The 21,072-nt window shown below is 35.4% G+C and overlaps 1 protein-coding gene across 1 annotated transcript; it reads left to right on the forward strand.

The window, feature by feature from the left end:
- The first annotated feature begins 1,492 nt into the window (after positions 1-1,492).
- LOC115714628 (probable ubiquitin-like-specific protease 2B) lies at positions 1,493-17,205 on the forward strand. Its single transcript, XM_030643375.2, has 16 exons — positions 1,493-1,949; positions 2,318-2,481; positions 2,688-2,778; positions 2,872-2,921; positions 3,387-3,581; positions 3,686-3,761; positions 4,320-4,428; positions 5,181-5,243; positions 13,067-13,198; positions 13,399-13,599; positions 13,693-13,748; positions 13,876-13,969; positions 14,305-14,395; positions 15,064-15,183; positions 15,706-16,131; positions 16,372-17,205. The coding sequence occupies exons 1-16, from the start codon at positions 1,823-1,825 to the stop codon at positions 17,017-17,019; spliced, it is 2,643 nt and encodes an 880-aa protein (XP_030499235.2). The 5' UTR covers positions 1,493-1,822; the 3' UTR covers positions 17,020-17,205.
- The last annotated feature ends 3,867 nt before the right edge of the window (positions 17,206-21,072 follow it).

Genomic DNA, 21,072 nt, shown 5'->3' on the forward strand with positions numbered 1-21,072 from the left:
AATAAAAAACGGTATCTTATGTAATTATCCAATTTTAATATTGTTATTTTTTTTGGACTATAAGAAAAAAAATACCCTAATCGAAATTCTGTCCACACATAGTCCTTTACCAAAGGAGCTCTTTCAGAAAGAAGCTTAACTCAAAATAGCATAGATGTCAAAAAAAAAAAAAAAAAGCGAACATAGCAGCTAGAGGGTTGAGACACACCAAAGGGTACAACTGACAAGCCCTTAAATTCCAAATACAAAATGGCTTATTAAAAGTTGGTCACCTTCAGTTCTCCAGTAAAAGTGCATCAACTCCACATATTTTCCCAAGACCAATGGCCTTGTCCGGTTGTTTGTCTTATCAATTGCAACATTCGCCGTTTATAAAGTAAATTATAACTTTTCTACAAAAAAATTATAATTGGGTTGTATACTTTTCTTTTTTTTTTCTTTTATACAAAAAAAAATATATATATTTATATACATATAAAAATCTTTTAATTTACTAAAAATTATTTAATAACATTCCAATATTTTGTATTAAAAAAATTATATCCGTTTCATTGATTTTATCCAATTATTCATTTTTTTTGGAAAGATATAAAAATTCATTCATTAGTTTTAATTAATTTTTTTCATTTAATTAAGAATAATTTAATTTTTACATTTTTCTTAATGAGATAGAATGGTGTAAAATTAAACATTTAAATTAAGAGAATATATCAATTTTGTCCCTATTTTTAGCGCAAAAACGCGATCAATTTTTATATTTTATTAAATGATAATTCAGATTTTATATTTTACAAAATATAAATCAAATTGATGTTCCAGTTCAATTTTTGGTCAAATAATTAAGAAATTGATACATTAGACAAACTTTCAACAGTTACTTTAGATCTAAAAGTAAACGACAACTTCATATTTAGTTATATCAAATAACTTATTTTATCAAAACTAAGTCACCAGCATCAGTTTGATTTATTATGCAAAATATATAATCTAAATTATTATTTAACAAAATATAGAATTCACGTAGTTATGCTAAACATATGAGTTAAATTGTTATTTTTTTGTTAAATGAAAAATTTATAAATGTAATTTAAAATGAATATTGCTATATGATACTCGTCGTATTAACATCATGTTGATTAATGCAATTAACTATTGAAATTTAAATATTTTGTTTAAATTAAAATATTAATATTGAATTGCATTAATAACGTTAATAAGGTTAGATAGCCCACTACAATAATATTGATTTTAAATATATTTTTTTTACAGATACATATTTAGAATACAATTAGTTTTCTTTTTTTTTTAAAAAAAAAAAGTAGAATACAATTATTTTTAACCAATATTTACAATACATTTATGTATGTAACATTTTCTTTTTGACGTATAATATATGTATAAGAATTTTTTATATAGTTCTTTTTTTTAAAAAAAAAATAAATTGGATTTAACCTTAAATAAAAATAAAATAAACACTTTTATCATGCAAACACGAAAATCTGATTTACCAAACACGCTAATCATACACACACAAAAAAATAATGATCATATTTGCTCTGTTTCATTATCATCACTTTACTTCTCAAAGTACAAGTACAAGTAAAGTCAGCTGATCTCTTCTATAACTGGATTAGTACAGTACAAATTAGGGCACGATTCTACACCACCAAATTCCTCCTTCCGCAGCACACTCCCGAGTTCTTCTCTCTAAAGTACTCCTCACCCCGATCCATATGCAAACTAGTTGACGATTCCCAGTTGACTTTTGACTCCAGCCAGTTCATTTCTGGAGTCGGGAACAAACACCTCTCCTCGTCTAGCTATGGAAGTTTTCGATTTCAAGGTTGACGAAGAGCCTTCGGAATCGATCGCTGCAAAAGTTCTTGACAAGCTCAAAAACCCTAGTTCCGATGAATCCGTGATTGTGAAGTACAATTTTCTCGAATGTGGTATGTTTTCCCTTATAATTTTTTTAACATATATTTATATATTTACTGAATGTTGAGTTTAGTCGCTTTGTAGTGCAATTTTTCTCCAGAAAACCCATCCCAAATAGCCAAAATGAGCTGTTTCGTATTTTCGATCAACAGAATTTTAAAAAATGTACTTTTTTTTTTCGTGAATTTGTTTATTGATTTGCTTAGACGAATAGGTAGCGAGATTTTCTTGAGGTCTTGATCTTCTATTAACTTAGTTAAACAGGATTTTTTGATTTTCTTTTAACCTAGTTAAGCTGGCCCTGACTTAACATGTATGATCGATGGATATTATCAATGCTTTGTCTAAACGTTTGTAAATAATTTATATGTGATTTTAGTTGACCAGGGGACCAGCGTGCAAAGAACAACTGAGAGTGTTGATGCAGATCACTGTGATTTTGCTTCTGGTAATGCTATTTTGGATGCCAACTCGAATAAAATTGAAGAGAATGCCCTTCCAACGACTGATAATGCTGAACAAATGAAGTTTACGGGTCATGAAGTATGTTCTAAAGTCAACTTAAACAACCACGAATCCAGAAATATTTTCTGAGAAATGATTCTCAGACCTTAAATCTTCTTCCAATGAGAAAAATGAGCTGAACTCTGTTCATTCAAATTCTCCTTCCACTGTACTAGCCTTATGTTCACTAACTTTGAATGATCAATTTATATATGAAAATTCTTACATTGTATACATTTGTGCAGGGTGAACTTGATGATGTGACTTCAGATGCTGAGGAAAGCATGGGTATGAGTTCTCACTCAAATACTGAATCTGGAATGGGAGAGGATGATGGTATTTTTTCATTAACTGGATGACTGTTTATACTGTTTTTTTCTTATTATGTGTTACAAGTTGTCACATCGAGTTTGTGATTTCTTTTTTCAGTCTCGTTGAACAGCTATGCACTCGATCATTGCTCTAGTGATTTGGAATTGGTAATTCTCTTACGTTCATGTAATGCATTACAATAAACACAAGTAATTGAAATGGAAAAACTTGGAAATATTTGGATAAGCACGTTAATGTGTAATGTTTAGCATCTTATCTCTTCATTCTGGCTGTTTCCAAATCACCTTTTGAGTTCCCGAATAGTGTATATATTTTCTTTTGTATCTATTTACCTGTTCTTTGAATTTGTGATCATTTTATGTTTTGTGTTTTTTCACAGTAGTTGAATAGTCTCTCTCTCTCTCTCTCTCTCTCTCTCTCTCTCTCTCTCTCTCTCTCTCTCTCTCTCACACACACACATACACACACACATATAATTTTAATTTAGTCCATATTGCCTCCAAAGTTTAAATTAAGCCCATTTTGTCTTCGAAGTCTAAAGATGTATAATATATTAGTGTTTCCAAGGATACTTGATATATGACTTTTCTGTACTTCTTCTAAATTTGCAGGATGACACGATAACGGTTGTTCTCTATCCTGATTATGTTATATATCGGGATAGTTATTGTTCTGGGTCCCAGTTGACTTTTTCCAACAATAGTATCAAAATGAGTTACTCAACTGCATCTAAATACGAAGAAGATTTTGACATTGAATGGAATATTGATGATCTCATCAATATCAGATGTCAGTGGTTTCAAACTGTGAGTTTTTTAATTTTAACTATCCTTTTCACAATTAATTTTTTATTTCTGTAATGCTTGGTATGAGAATGTACAGTTAACCTTGTTAACATTGTTCGCTTCAGACTGAAACTGTCATCATTAAACTCCAGTTTATATCAAGGGATACATTTGAAGATGATATTGCCCATGGTACATCAGGTGAGTTCTCAGTGACATATTAATTGGTATAGTATGCAACATTCTACTTGTTGTTGAAATTATTTCAGACCAGTCATGTTATATTGTAAACTCATTCCATCATTGTCTCTTCTTTATTTTCTGTCAACTTTTTCTTGTTATTGTATTGCCTTTGAGCTATATTGCGAGGACCCTGATATTAGGCACATGCTACATGAACTGAACATTACATGACTTTATTAGCCTAGAAAATATTAAAAACAAATATGCTGGTTTTATTTGCATGAAGCTATGGAATGATGATTTTCCTTGTAGAGAAATCCAAGTACTAATTGGTTGGTCGCCTCTAAGTACCAATGAGGAAACTACTTAAACTTTACAGCCATTTTTATGGTTTCTTGTACTTGCAAGAGATGACTGAAAGCGGATATAGTGTGAAAAAAGTATTTACAATTTGTGTTGAAAACTGAAAATAATTACACCAAATGGGGTGGATTGGGTCCGTGGTTTGTTTTTGTGGTTTGGGGCTTTGGCTGATCCTCTATATTTCTGATTTTTGCCGTTCGTAAATATTTTCAGGTGTTGATGAACTGAAGATTGCAGTTGTTGAACGTAACTGGCCCCAGAAACAGGATGAGATAGCATCTTTAAATCAGAAATACTTGGCTGTATTGGATCATAATCCACAGTAAGATGTTCTAAATTTCTCAAGCACATGCATCTCTGACATTCATTATTTTCATGCCAATAGTTTAAGTCTCTCCCTCTCTCAAAATTAGTTTTTAAGTTTAAAAATTTTGCCACCATGAAGTTTATGTAAATTTTTAAGTAAGAATGCTTGTTACTCAAGTAGTGATAGGTCATTTTACTATGAGGTATTCAAGATACCTCAACTCTCCCAAGAGCCAAAGCTCAAATATGATACAATTATCATGATCCTCCCATTCCTTTTACTCTCCTATATATACGGCTCTATTCCATCTTACTTACTACCCACCATTACAATAACCCATTTATCCTTCTATTATATATCCCACTTTATCCCCTCTACTAGTGTCTTATCACTAGTGTGTTAAACCCCTTAACTAATATACTAGTGGAGGGGCCATCTGCTAAACCCAACCCCAGTCTAAGTAAAAGGAGGTTTGGCTCCAAGCTCCAACTCGATCTTGTGGTAAACTGCCCCTTATAGGGGGCACTTGGCAACTCACTCGTGGGGCATGATATCCCCAAATTTATTTATGTAACTCTACAATACATGGTGTGTACTTTTTCACAAATGATACCTGATTTGTGGTTTGACAACATTAAATGCTGTCATTGGCTGTTTATTATTATTATTATTATTATTATTATTATTATTATTATTATTATTTTACTTTTTGGAAATTCTTAATGAAATAGCTGATCATTAATTCTCGACGTCCTTTTTTTTTTCAGTAATGATATGGCCCTTGGAATAGATGGGGATGATTTGCCTAGACCGAGGCGTTATTTTCCTGTGTGAGTACACACTTACCTTTTTTATTGTCTTGGTGGACTCATGAAGATGTTAAAATTATTTTAGCACCTTGATCTATTTGTTATTGATCCTTATTTTCACCAGTTTATCACTTACATTTGCACTTTTGATTGCTTTTGTACTCACTAATAAATATATTATTTTTCAGTTTTGCTTTGTGAAAGTTTATCACTTTGTGTCTCTAGATGCTTAAGTTTTTTAAATGTTGAATAGTTAAGGTATCTTTGCTTTCACAACCAAAAACAACAATTAAGATATTTCTACGTTAGATAATTAGTCAAGTGATTTTATAAGTGAATGATGATCCTTGGAAATTGGGTAAGGAAAGGAAAATTTTGATAATATATATCTAGAGAGAGATAGGGAGGGAGGGAGGTGAGAGGTTTTAGCCTATCTATTAATTCAGTACAGAGAAGAAAATAGAAGATGAAGATGAAAATGGTACTGGTATTACTGACTTCCCCAGGAATTTGAGAGCCTGGTCCTTACACTTAGCAAAACCTTTTCTAAACCCTCCCAAACAAGCTACACATTATTTAAATCCCACAACCCAGCTGTCTACTGTGAGACTAAGCCACACACACCCAACCACAACTCCCAAAACAACTTACACAGCTAATTAATTCCTTTTAGCTTCCCCATCTTTAAGTTTCATATCCCTCTTCCTGGTATACACGTAAGTGACAAGTGGCTTGAAGTTTCACCTTGTCCTCAAGGTGGAAGTGAGTAAATTGATCTTGAATGGCGGAGAAGTCTTCCCATGTAGCTTCAAAGTCGGAGTGGTTTTTCCATTTAATCAAAGCTTGAGGACTTGTCTTGTGAGTGTCTGGGCGAATAGCTAGCAGCGTTTTTGGTTCAAGCAACCTTTCAAGATCAGAATTGAGATCTGGGGGAAGGGGAGAGGCTTGTTGATGGGGACCTAAAGCAGCTCGAAGTAAGGATACATGAAACACCAGGTGGATCATGGATTCTGGAGGTAACTGAAGCCGATAGGTTGCTGGACCAATGCGAGCAGTGACCGGAAATGGAGGACTGAGCTTCACATAAACTTGGTCACCAACCTCAAAATTGACATCTCGATGCTTACAGTCTGCCTGAGTCGTCATTCGTTGCTGGGTGCGAAGAAGATTTTGTTTTAGCAAAGTCAATATGTCATCTTTGTCAAGGAGGACTTGTTTGGAGATAAGCGAGTACTAGAGGGCTCAAAACAGAGTAATGGTGGTGGACATGACGGTATAAAACCCGGAAATGAGTCGTACTAATGGATGTGTGGTGAGAAGTGTTATACCAAAACGCAGCCCATGGTAACCACTTGACCCACTTGTTGGGTTTGAAGCTAACAAAGCATCGAAGGTAGGTTTTTAGGCATCGATTGACCTCCTCCGTTTGCCCATCGGTTTGAGGATGATAGGGCAGTGCTGTGCTTTAAGGAAGTGCCTTGCAAATGAAATAATTCCTTCCAAAACAAGCTTAAAAATTGTCCTTGTCTGACACAATGGAGCGAGGAAACCCGTGGAGTTTCATCACTTATTTCACAAATGTTGCTGCTACGGTAACAGTTGAGAAAGGGTGGCGAAGAGGAATAAAGTGTCCATATTTGGTGAGTTGATCGACCACCACAAAGATTGAATCAAACCCATTGGAAAGAGGCAATCCCTCTATGAAATCCATAGAAATGTTGTCCCAAACTTGCTCAGGATTGGGAAGAGGTTGAAGCAGCCTTGCTAGAGATTGAGCTAAGTATTTGTTTTGTTGACACATAGAACATTCAGCCAAAAACTTTTGGGCATCCTTGCACATTATGAGCCAGTAAAACTCAAAAGCTAACCTTTGAGAAGTCTTGAAAACCTCGGAATGACCCCCCATTTTGCTGCTGTGATATTCTTCCAATAACAAGGGAATGGTGGGGGAAGTGGTTGGTAACACCAAACGACCCCGGAATTTGAGGCAGCCATGAGTCAAAGAGAAACCCCCACCATCTTGTCCTAGAGAGATCTTCGTAATAATCTAAGCCAAGTCGGGGTCAGCGGCAACTTGAGCATGTAAATGGGGAATGGATAAGACATTGGGAACCGAAATGGCAGCCATAGATACGCAAGCTCTGAAACCCGAGAGAGAGCATCAACTGCTCTATTTTTCGATCCTGGTTTCTTTTGAATATCAAAATCATAACCCAAAAGTTTAGTGAGCCACTTTTGGTGTTCCATAAAGACCAAGAACTAAGAACTTTCTGCCAAGCAAATAAGGGCGCCATTTTTGGATTGCAAGGACAATGGCCATCAACTCACTTTCATAAACTGATTTTGATTGAGCCCGAGGAGATAAGGTGCAACTAAAATAGGCAAGGGGCCTTTCGTGTTGCATAATTTCACCCAATCCCACACCAGACGCACCCGTTTCAAGAACAAAGAGAGCTGAGAAGTCTGGCAAGGCTAATACGGGAACTGTGCACATAGCTTGCTTTAAGTGTTCAAAGGCACTTTGAGCTTCTTGGGACCATAAGAATGCATCTTTTTTGAGCTGGTCAGTAAGTGGACGAGCAATCTTCCATACCCTTGAACGAACTTTCAATAATAGCTAGTGAGACCCAAAAAAACGTCTCAATTCCTTGATAGTAGATGGAACTAGCCGCTGAAGCATTGCTGAAATTTTACTTGGATCGACGGACACCCCTTTTGCCGAGATCACATGGCCCAAATATTCATCTTGTGGCTGAGCAAAAATACACATTTTTCCGGTTGGCATACAATTGGTGTTGCTGGAGTTGTTCTAGGTCCGTTTCGAGGGGAGCAAGATGGGCTTCTAAAGTTGGACTGTACACAAGAATATTGTCAAAAAAGACTAATATACAAGAACCACGAAAATCACGGAATACCTCATTCATAAGAGTTTGGAAGGTGGTTGGGGTGTTGGTGAGATCAAAAGGCATAACCTAGAATTCATAGTGCCCTTCGTGTGTACAGAAGGCCGTCTTTTCAATGTCGTTGGCTGCCATTCGATTCTGATGATTACCCGACTTCAAATGGACTTTGAGAATATACTGGCACCATGTAGCTCATCGAGTAGCTCATCAATGACTGGAATGGGGAATTTATCGGCAAGTCGCTCGATTGAGAGCCCGATAATCAACACAAAACCTCCAACTTCCATCTTTTTTTTGCCAATGAGACAAGGCTGGAGAAAGGGCTTTTACTCGACTGTGCTATTCCCACTCGAAGCATTTCGCGGACCATTTTTTTTCAATCTCAACTTTTTGAATTTGAGCATAATGATAGGGGCGGACGGAGATGGGTTCGGTGCCTGGTTTTAATGTGATGGTATGGTCTTGAAACCGCTGTGGTGGAAACCCAAGTGGCTTCTCAAACACCTTCTAGTACTAGTCTAAAAGTTGAGTGATAGGGTAGAAATTGGTGGTTGTTCGCCAACCTTGGTGGTTAAAGCACCAAACGGAACCTAATAAGCCTCAGACCCCTTCTCTACCGTTAGCATCACAGTTTCTAGAGAAATAGGAGACTTACACAAACTGAGGTCTCCCTGTAAAGTGATCCATGAATCCGCCATTTCAAATTTCATAACCATCGTTTTCCAATTGTCGTGCATATTACCCAATGTCTCCAACCATTTGATACCCAATATTACGTTTGCACCACCTAATTCTAGTTGAAGAAAATTAGTGATGACTACGCGGGGTAAGTGATTATTGATATCCGATTGCAGGAAAGGCTCGACGAAGGGAGGGAGATGCAGATCTAGCTTCACATTAGCACAAATTCCTTCAGTTTTGACCTTGCCACCGGTTCCGAGAAGTATCCCGTAGCAAGTGGTTGCCGATATCAGAATGCCCACGATCGTAACAACCTCCATGGAAACAAAGTTATGGGTGGCCCTACTATCTATCAACACCTTTACGGGCGTCTTTGCTGTTGTGATTTCGATGAGGGAGTTCAATGAGAGAGTAGCAAGTGCTCTTCGGTGGCCACTGTTTCATTGGAATCTGGTGAAGGAGGTGAATCTTCTTTCGGAGATTCAGACTCTTCTTCGTCAGTGGTAAGTAGAATTTGGAGCAATTTTTGCTCACATTCTTTGCTTGGACAAACCTTTTGTCACATTTGAAGAAAAGGCCTCGTGACCTCTTCTCTTGGTACTCGACCTCCATTAGTTGCTTATAAGATGTGGCGGCTTAGGATCGAATACTGATAGCCTTCAACGCCGACGATGCCATGGAACCCACTGAAGGAGAGGATCCAGTTGGAGAGATTGGCTAAAAATTTCGTGACGGAGATGGAGTGTAGTTGGTAAGAGCAGGTGATATTGGCCCAAAATTATGTCTTAACGTGTTGGGCTTAGCATTGGGCCCAGGGTCATCAAGTGATGGCCCTCTTCGGTACGCTGGGCCGTTTCCACGATTTGGGCCAAGTCTTGGGGTTGCAAAATGTGTAGCGTTGCCTTAATTTCATCTTTGAGTCCTTGAACGAAACACCCCTCCAAAAGATGATCGGGCACATGTGGGACCTAAGAATTAAATCCTCCCATTGAACACATAGTCCTTAACAGTGGTGGTCTGAACCACCGAGGACGTGATTGGGCAGCGCTAGTTCTCCCATTGGAACCACGACAAGGCATCACCGTCGAGGCCAACTATGGTTGTATCGAAAATCATCGATACAGTCATTTTCGTAATCAAAAAGTACCACTCAGTGCGATATGTCCAACCGTCGGGTGTTGTGACAATTAATATATGCAAGTGCACACAATCGTCAAATAAGTAATAAAGTGATAAATCAAGTATCGTTTCCACAAGAATTGAAAATTGAAAATTAATTCACAAAAACTAATTACTCACAAATTGGTTTCAACAAAAATAAAATGAAGTGATGAGATTATATAAAAAAAAACAAAGAACACAAACTATAAGAAGAAAACAAGCTAGAATTATTATATATGTTGGGCCGTTTCCATGATATGGGCCAAGTCTTGGGGTTGCAAAATGTGTAGGGTTGCCTTAATTTCATCTTTGAGCCCTTGGACAAAACACCCTTTCAAAAGACGATCAGGCACATCTGGGTACCGAGAAGCTAAAACCTCCCATTGAACCCAAGTCCTTAACAGTGGTGGTCTGAACCACCGAAAGTAGCTCTTTCGACAACGAACCCATTGGAATCGCGCGAAATTGAAGAAGCACCATGTGCTTAAGCATTGCCCAGGACGTGATTGGGCAGCGCTGGTTCTCCCATTGGAATCACGACAAGGCATCACCATCAAGGCCAACTATTGTCATATCGAACATCATCGATTCAGGCATTTTCGTAATCAAAAGTACCATTGTGCGATATATCCATCCGTCGGGTGTTGTGAAAATTAATATACGCAAGTGCACGCAATCGTCAAATAAGTAATAAAGTGATAAATCGAGTATCGTCTCCACAGGGATTGGAAATTAATTCACAGGAACTAATTATTCACAAATTTTCAACAAAATAAAATAAAGCGATGAGAATATGTAAAAAAAAAACAAAGAACACAAACTATGAGAAGAAAACAAGGTAGAATTATTGTAATTGCGTAAAAATGCAAAGTTGATAGAATAATGCAAATGAGTATTATTGTAAATTGATAATGTCAACTAGGAATTTAGAATGTCATAATCTTCTTTTCAAAGTATTTATGTTATAATTCTATAAATTAATTAACATATTCCTAAGCTCAATTAATGTCAAGAATCTCAATTTAAGCACAATTTTCTAAGTCATACAAGGTAAATAACATATTCCTATGCCATTTACAAATCACATTTAACCAATATGATAATCATTCAAGTAATTCTACTAATCCTATTATTGTCAAAATCAAGATTAGCTTGCAATTTACTAATAGTGATCAAGCAAAAGTAAGCAATTACAAAATAAACACTCTTGATTAAACAAAATCAATTCACTTAAATATAACAACAAAATATCAAATCACAATTTCAAGTCAACAAAATAATTCTAGCAAAAATAAAAATTAATTCATAATAAATTGTGCAAAGATTACAAAGTTTAAAAGAAAAGAAAGATAGAAATAAAAACCCATTTTAGAGCTGTCACAAGACTCTAAGTTTTTCTTTCGAATTCCTCTTCTTCCTCTTGATTTTTGCCAATCTCAAAATTAAAATATAAAACTGGGACCCTAAATAACACTCAAATAAAACTTTTTTTTTTCTTTTTATTCTTCTTTTTCTTCATTTTCTTCTTTGTTTCTGCCTCCCCCTCCTCTTTTTGGCTTACTATTACATATACGAAGAGAAAGTAATTGAGCCATCCAAAATTACAAAGTCATTTAATGGCCCATTTCCTTTCTTCTTTCCATATATGTTACAAAAGCTTGCTCTTCATATGGGTTCACATATGGGTCACGTGGCCCATTTACTTTCTTCTATTATCCACACTACAAACAATGAATACACTGTGAGCTTTAGTGTGTATGAATACTTTGTACAAGATATTTGGGCTTCCATGAGTTCATGGACTTTAACATCATTTCTCTTAATTTTGACAATAAGTCCAAAATATACATTTAAATTTTTTACAAAAATACACAACATTGAGATTAAAACTTATAACATAGAAAACTAAATTAAATTCAAAGTTATGAAAATTAATATATAAAGAACTAAAATTAATGTTTATATAAAATTAAATAAAAAGAGTACTAAAATAAATTAAAAATGCTTAAGAACAAAGTTAATTTAATGCACAAAAAGAGTTAAATGATTCTATTTTTATAGAGTTATCATCGAGGTTGTTGCCAGTGAAAAGGGGTATCTCCATCCTCGTAGGACGGTAATCGAGTCCCTGAACTTGGCCGGCCTGAATTGAGCCCAGCTGAAATGGTGGTCCTGTCGGAATTGAGAGAGGTTGTACTGCCATCTTCGTTGGGAATTTCGGAGGCTGCTGATCTGGACAGACCGCCACAGAGCTGGGTTCACCAATAGACGATCCATTGTCTTTATTAGAGTTAGTCCCAATGAATGGGCTACTCCTCTTATTGTTAATTTGTTTTGAAATGGAACCCCATGCATCTTATCCCAAATTCTAACATGGTATCAGAGCCAAACTAAACTCTGAGTATCCGATTTTTAGGTGCATAGTTTTAGGAACCCCATGCATCTTATCCCAAATTCTAACATGGAACTCCATGCATCTTATCGTAAATTCTAACATGATTTCCTTGGTTTCTTTAATTGAGGCCAGCATGATTTTTGAGGCCAGCATGATTTAGCCTATCTATTAATTCAGTACAGAGAAGAAAGAAGAAGATGAAGATGAAAATGGTACTGGTATTACTGACTTCCCCAGGAATTCGAGAGCCTGGTCCTTACACTTAGCAAAACCTTTTCTAAACCCTCCCAAACAAGCTACACATTATTTATATCCCACAACCACTACTCCCAAAACAACTTACACAGCCAATTAATTCCCTGTGGCACCCCTATCTTTAAGTTTCCTATCCTCTTCCTAGCATACACATAAGTGACAGGTGGCTTATCAGGAGGGAGGGAGGGAGGGATTTTTCTTATTTCTGCTAACTTGGTTTTTATTTAGACAAAAGTAAAGACCCTTGTGCGTGCAATTTAAGTTGATAGCTCAATATTGTTTCATTGCATATTCTTGATCAGAATGTAGCTAGTTTTGTGATAGTTTGTCTGCCATCTATACTGATATTAGATTAGTTACAGTAGTGAAAAAATAACTTGATTTTACTGGTGTGAATTTACATTCAACTTCTGTAATGTGTCTTTGATTTAATGTTATTGGTTATGCAGTTTTAACGAGTCATTTGAAGATGTTGTCTATCCAAAAGGGGACTCAGATGCTGTTTCCATTTGTAAGAGAGATGTCGATTTATTACAGCCGGATACATACGTTAATGATACGATCATTGACTTCTACATCCAGTAAGTCAATGCATGTGTTTAGTTGTCTTCTTTATATTTTATGGTGTTAACCACTTTGGGGTAGAAAACAATTGTCTCCATATTTTTCATCCCCATATTAGGCTGCATACAGATTAGATTTCTTGTTTATTGTGTTCATTCGATATGAACATCAAGTACTTGAAGAGTCAGATTACATTAAAAACTGTATTTATCACCAGGTACTTAAAGAGTCAGATTCAACATGGGGAAAGACATAGATTCCACTTCTTCAACAGTTTTTTCTTCCGAAAGTTAGCTGACCTGGACAAAGATCCTTCAAGTGCTTCTGATGGCAAGGCTGCTTTTCAACGAGTTCGCAAATGGACAAGGAGAGTTCATTTATTTGAAAAGGATTTTGTTTTTATCCCTGTAAACTTCAGGTAAGACTGTTTGAATAAAGCTTCCTTCTTGTAGTAGCCAGTAGGCTCTAAACATGGGTGCTGATTTATTCTGTGTATACATTGCAATGTCAGTCTACATTGGAGTCTCATAGTCATATGTCATCCTGGTGAAGTGGCTAAATCTAAGGGTGAGTTTTAGTTGGACTATGATATTGCATTTTCTTCATATGAAGTGGCTAAATTTATGGTGAATTATAGTTGGATTGTTAAATTACATTTCCTTATTTTCCTATTCATGTCTTTGTTTTATTTCAGATGAAAACTTAGACAAGTCATTGAAAGTACCTTGTATACTGCATATGGATTCAATTAAAGGAAATCATGCTGGCCTCAAAAATCTTATTCAAAGGTATCGTAAAATTCTGAATTTCATGGTATTCTTTATTTTTAGGTGCATAGATCTGTGTTAATGAAAATTAGTAAGAAAGATATTTTTATTTTGTATTATAAATTTTTTTAGTTTTCATTATTGTTTTAAGAGCAATATCCGACTCTTTAAAATCACACTTCGGTACCTTTTATTTTTCTTTTGCTCTTTATTAGTTGTATATTGATAACAACAACATTAAAACTTTAATTTTTTTTTTTGTGCATTTATGATGAATTGTTTATTTGAAATGGATTTTATTTTTTATTTTCAAATTTCCTGTATCTTAAGGCCTCGTATTTAACCTTGAATTCTAGCTATTTGTGGGAAGAGTGGAAAGAGAGGCAAAAGGAAACGTCCGATGAAGTTTCATCAAGGTTCCTCAATCTGCGGTTTGTCTCACTAGAGGTATCAATTCCCCTCCCTCTTGTCTAACATTTTAACATGTATACAAGTGGAAGGTAGAGATTCACCTAATAGCGTGTTCTTTTAGAATGATTTTGTTTGTAATGTTCAAGTTTTAGTATTGAAGGCTCTCTGTTAGAATCCTTTTGTTGGTTTTGTTTCAGATATTAAGGAGTACTAAAGGTTTTTTTGTTCACTTTTTTGAAAAAAGGGTTTTTGTTTGCTCTACGTCATTGCATGAGCTTGACTTTGTAACATATAATGTCTTTCAAATTTTCTGTTCACGCACCATATGTGAATAATTGTGAATTTGGCATGAAATAGACAGTCAATGGATCAATCATATTTACAGGCATTTGGCAAATTGTTATCCCTAATGCATTCTTCTTGTGAAGAGTGAACTATTATCTACTTTGTTCACTAGATCTGGTTAGTATCAGTGGAAATCCTAAAGATCAGCCCTTTAATCTTAGACAGTGCAAATATGTCACTGTTTCTAGTCTAACTTAAAATAGGGAGTTATTGAAGTCATTCTGTTTTAGTAACCTGGATATTGATTGTAAAATTTACAATCAATGCCCATTTTAGTCAAACGAATTGACTTCATTTCTAGTTTGGATATTGATTGTATCGATTGAAAATGTTTTGATGTTGACTCTTGTGTACTCCAGTTGCCGCAACAGGAAAATTCATTCGATTGTGGCCTGTTTTTGCTCCACTATTTAGAGCTTTTTTTAGCAGAAGTTCCAGATAATTTCAGTCCATTTAAAATAACAAAGGCCTCCAACTTTGTAAGTAATATTTGCTCTCTCTCTCTCTCTCTCTCTCTCTCTCTCTCTCTCTCTCTCTCTCTCTCTCTCATCTTAATTTATTTGGTTTTAGGTCTTTTCTGTTCTTTAGTCTGTAAATTTTATAAATGTGGCATGTAAAAATTGTTCAACAATTATGTTAAACATGGGCAATCTCTGTAAACTTCATGCATAAAATGGGTATTGATTGTAAAATTTACAGAGTTGCTGTTTGTGATGATACATGTATAAAATTGTAACCACATCATGTAACACGAGAAAATATGTTCTCCATTCTCTAGTTTGTTTTTCCCAGTTTCTTTCTTCTTCTGTAGACTAGGGTATGACTAGTTGTATGCCTCAATTCAAGTATATGTGTAAGTAACATTATCATCTTTGTGCGTTTTTTGATGAATTTTAGAGCTTCTAGTATGAAGCTACTATGATTTTGTGATCATTTGCATGTAATGGTTTAAGCAATTACAAATTTTTATTGTATTGTTTTGTGCTATTTTGTTTTACCAGCTTAATGTCAACTGGTTTCCACCCTCTGAGGCTTCCCTAAAGCGTACTCTAATCCAGAAATTGATTTTTGAACTCCTTGAAAACCGTTCTCGAGATGTTTCTTCATCAACAAGCAGTGATGAGGTTCAACCCTCGAAATTTCATGAAATCAATGAAAATGAAGGTGTGGAATTTATCTCAGCTAGATGCAGTCCTGGTCTAGGTCGTCAAGAGAGTTTAACAAGCTCTCAAGCTGGCCAAGGAATTGAGATCACTCTTTTATCAGCATCTTCCATGAGGAACCCAGAGTGTGTTAATGAGTCTAGTTTGGTTCTCAGAGATCTTTTTGAACCTGGAACCTCTGCCGGATCATTACTGGGACATTGCCAATCTTTTAATGAGAAGTCTTCTTTTTATAATCTCAATGGAACTATACCATCTATGCAGGTAATAACTTTTCTTTTTGTTGCCCGAGAGATATATACAACGTAAACATTTAATTGTGCTTACCAGTTGAACTGAACTACATGTCCACCCATAATCAGTTCTCAATGCATCTATGGCTTTTAGGTTGTTTCTCTAATGTCTCTTGTGTAAGATGAAGTGGTTATCAACATTTTTTTTTCTAGTTATTGAATAGTTGCAATTCTTGCATTCCTAATGATTTGTTTGTGTGCTTGATAATAGGATGACGCTGAAACTGGTGAGCAATTTATGTACTTGCATTCTAGAGATTCCACCGGACTTGAACATATGACCGGAGTTGCTTCTCAAACATGTGCAGTTCCTTATTCATCGAAAGATACTAGTGTACATAACTATGACATAGGAATCTCTTTACAAGCAAAATGCCAGGAAATCAACTCAGCCAATGAACCATCAGTACGCGCCTCAAATGATTCATCAGATGAAGGAATAAAAAAAATTTGTGATGTTGCTGAATGTTTGAGTCCAAAGCCAGAGGAAGAATGTCATGAGCCAAAATTGGTACCAGTCGAAAACATGGAATGCACACCGGAAGGCCTTGTTTCTGCTCCCTGTGAGTTGCTAGCCGCATCTGCAGCCGTTGAAGGTTCTTGCTACCATGATGCCATGCAGAACGACAATGAAAACGGAATTCCTGTTCCTTCATTCCCTGATTACTCGGGTATGCCAGTGTCTCAAGACTCCAGTGTGGCAACCAATGGTATTGGACTGTGTGACAATGTGCAGTTGATTGAGGATGGCGTGGTGATTCCAGACTCGCCTGGAGAGAAACCTGCAAAGAAGCCGCGACTTTCACCTTCTGTAGAAAGTGGTGAAGGTGAAATAGTGTCAGATGGTTCAAAATTGTAGGAAAGTACATAGGCAGGACACCATTTTTCCCCTTTCAAATTTAAGAACAGAATCGATACATATTTGTAAATGAGTAGGGTATGTATCGATTTGAGATTCTGTTAATGGTTTGTTGGGGATATATTACATATTATGGTTTCTATGTGGACTGTTAGCTTAATAGATTCTTAATTTTGTTTTTTTAAAGCAATTTTCTTAATTTGTTGATGGAAATGAATTAGTTCTCTCTCTCTCTCTCTCAAAAAAAGAAGTGCTTTTATAATGATTCGAGTTTGGACCTTTCTTATGTACGATGTCAGAGGTTGTCTCCCACGCCACGCTACCATACAGAGCATGCATCTTAGTGTACTGTGCAAAACGATCCAACGACTAGGGATAGGGTAATTTAAATGAGAACGACCCTGGAATGACACGCGTCCAAAACACAGCCAGTACAATCTGACATCGATAAAGACCACATGGAAATATTTTTCTTGGTGATGTAGATATTTTAATGTAACCTAAATATTTTTTTTTTTTACATAAATGAAATAAACAACAAATTAAATAAAATCATTATAAAAAGATAATTATAAACACTCAAAACCCTAGCTGTCCTTTCCTATTTCCTCTCTATTCTTCACGCACGGCTAGTGTTCTTCACGCTTGGGTGATTTTTTTTTTTTTTAAAAAAAATCTGGGTAAATAAAATTTGGGCTTCACGCACGGTTGGAATCTTCACGATCTTTACGCCTGTGTTTTTCCTTTTTCAAATTTTCAATGTCTTTTTCATCTTATTCTTATAAAAGTGGAGATAGATCTATGAATATGTATGAATGTAGACCACCAGAGTGTAAATGTGGTTTAAAATGTGTTGAACGAACTTCTTTGGCAGAAGATAGTCCAAGGAGAAAGTTTTTTGGGTGTCCAAGATGGAAGGTTTGTTTAATTTTTTTTTTTTTTTGGTATTATTTGGGTATTGAAAATTTGTTAATGGGTTTTTGTTTGGTTTTGAAAGAGTAACGTTCAGATTGAGTGCCATTTTTCAAAATGGATTGACCCACCAACTCCAATGAATGATATAAATTTGGTTAAAAGGTTAGAGATTATTGAAGAAAATTTAATGGCACTGCAAAATCATGTTAAAAAATCTAATGAAGAAATTAGAAGATTGAAGAAATATTTCAAATTTGGCATGTATGTTGTTTTTGCAATTTTGTTGTGTTCTTGTTTTTATTAGATTTGTTAAAATTTTCCATTTTTTTTTTAATATTGTATTCTTGATAAACTAGAATGAAGATGTAATTTTTTTTGTTTGATATTGTTGAGATTAATCAGCCTACGTAGCCAAATGTATTCACTAAGTTTAATTAGGAAAGAGAGTGTTATATATAATTATTTATATATATATCTTTATATATTAAAAGTGCCTATTTAACGGCATTTCTTGGTTTAACAGAATATACTTTAAAAATAAAAGAATATTCTGTTAAATTTAACGATAGGTTTGATCTCCCGTTAACTTTAAAAAATATATAAATAATTAAACCCAAAAAATTAAACAATCTTTTTTTTAAACGTTTAAACCAAATAATTAAATCCAAAAAATTAAACCATCTTTTTTTAAATTAAAAAAAATAATCCTAGCCACATATCTCTCTAACATAACTAACCGTATATCTCCAATGTTTGATATTTTTTTTATTAGTTAAACGTTAACAAATAAATAAAAAATTAACAAATATTAATATTGTTACACGATTAGCTTAATGGCTTACACGATTTTTTTTTTTTTCAAACCCAAAAAATTAAACAATCTTTTTTTTAAACGTTTAAACCCAATAATTAAACCCAAAAAATTAAACAATCTTTTTTTAAATTAAAAAAAAACTACACCGATACCCACCTTAAATAACAATCATCAATATAAAATTTAAACTCTATATAAAAAAAATCGTTTATAACCTAAAACATTTGAATAACAATGTGTATATTATAGGTTTATATACACAATTATGACATTTTTAACAATTAGTTTTATAAAACATATCGTTTATAACATAATTTACAATTAGTCACTAAATTCTTAAACAAAAACCCGTAGAACTTAAAATAAAACTAATATTTACGTGGCTCGCCACGTAAGTCTCTTCTAGTATATATATATATATGAAGTTTTCTTGAGAAGAAAAGAATATGGAAGATGGTTTAAGCTTTTTTTTTTTTTTTTGAAAGAAAGAAGCCACAAAATCTTAATGTCAAAATTACAAACTGGACGAATGAATCTAACAAAAATAAAATTGCAACTGGAATGAAGCAATAATCTCAAAACAAAAATGTCTTGCTTAAATAAATTTTAGTTGCATATGTTAATTTAAAAGATACGGATTGCACTTTCCATGTCACTCTTCAAGTACAAGCACCTCACATTTTGCCAATTCTTCTTCAATAGTGACACTAGAAAATTGACACTCATCTGCACATTCGGAAAGATTTGCTTCTCCTCCATGGATAAATTTCCAACAGCAACTTCCATACAAAGGACCTTCTTAAGTTGAAACTTCACCATGACTTTTTTTTTTTTGATAAAAGGTGTTTATATCATAGATTTATAAATAGTTAGACCTCACGGTCATTACAAAAGAGGGTTTTCGGGACAGAGTCAACCGGGATAGACCCAAAAGTCTGATGGGAGAAAGTCCACCTAACCACATTATGAGCGGCAAAGTTACAACATCTACTAATAAATGAAAAGCAACAACTACTAAAAGAGTGGGATGACTTAGTACAAAATGAGATGTAGTTATCTATTGCCCAATGAGACCCCTTCCCATTGATGGCGTCGATAACCACACTCGAGTCACTCTCCACTATTACATACTTAGAGCCAATATCCAGAGCAACCGTCACCGCCAAAGAGCAGGCCGCCGCTTCACCACAAAGAGCATCTGAAAAGTTCTCCCGAGCTGTCTGAACTCTAATTACTCTGCCAAGATGGTTCCTTGCCACAACCGCAGTACACATACTATCCAAACCCACTTTTACATCACAATTCAGCTTAATCCAATCCTGAGGAGGAGGGGACCAAGCTTCTTTTATAGCTGGGGTAGGACTTTGGAGCAAGGTATCAAACATATCTGCATAAGAATTACAAATATTATCAATGCATTTGTTAAAATCAACAGGACAATTATTATGGACCTTCTCATTGCGCACTCTCCAAATAGTATCCACTACAATAGAAGCATATAAGAATATGTCATCGACACGAGCTCCTTTATGTTTAAGATCCCAGATGAACTTGACTCAGTCCCAAGCTCGGATTCTTGTATCACACACCAGATAAATACCCCAAGGAGAAGAACGCCAGAGATGAAGAGCCACCTCACAGGATAGAAACAGGTGTTCAATGGATTCAACACACCTACCACAAAGGGGACAACTTTGATCCTCAATATGAAATCTAGAGCCGATCACAACTCTTACCGGGAGGGCATTAGACAGTATGCACCACCATAAGACCTTATGTCGCTCCAAAATTTTGCTATTCCAGAGTTTGTTCCAAAGCTTTGGGGCGACGTCACAATGGGGAGCTCTTTCCAAGGCTTGAGCAAGATAGGCAGACTTCCACGAGAACTGCCCATGACTCTCCAGGGTCCATATCCATCTATCAACCCCAACACCAGAAGGTTGCCCTCCTTTGAGAATGGCTGTAATAGTTTCATGGTCAAACCATTGATGCAGCTTTTGGGTATCCCATTGCCCATTGTCTAGGACAAGATCTGCCACATGGTTAAGGGTGGGGGAAGCATCCCCTCTCGGTTTCAGACAGAAACCTTTGTAGTCAGGGATCCAGGGGTCCCGCCAGATACTCGTAGTCTTTCCATCAGCAATTAACTTGCAAGCCCCTTTCCTCAAGATAGAATTGGCTTTCACAACACTCTTCCAGAACCAAGAGTCAGAATTTTTATACCTGCAGGTGAGAAAATCTTTGCCCCTAAGGTACTTCGCTACCAGCACTTTGCAACATAAGGATTGGCTTCCGTTTAGGATATTCCACCCCCATTTTGATAA

Source organism: Cannabis sativa, chromosome X (assembly GCF_029168945.1).
Source record: "Cannabis sativa cultivar Pink pepper isolate KNU-18-1 chromosome X, ASM2916894v1, whole genome shotgun sequence".
Classification (NCBI taxonomy): Eukaryota; Viridiplantae; Streptophyta; class Magnoliopsida; order Rosales; family Cannabaceae; genus Cannabis; species Cannabis sativa.

What these genes read in the sequence shown, in the direction of transcription:
- LOC115714628 (XM_030643375.2), top strand. Translation starts at nt 1,823, where the DNA reads ATGGAAGTTTTCGATTTCAAGGTTGACGAAGAGCCTTCGGAATCGATC. An exon ending in CCGAGGCGTTATTTTCCTGT is followed by an intron (nt 5,244 to 13,066) that starts GTGAGTACACAC and finishes TTGGTTATGCAG; the next exon opens with TTTTAACGAGTCATTTGAAG. An exon ending in GAACTATACCATCTATGCAG is followed by an intron (nt 16,132 to 16,371) that starts GTAATAACTTTT and finishes GCTTGATAATAG; the next exon opens with GATGACGCTGAAACTGGTGA.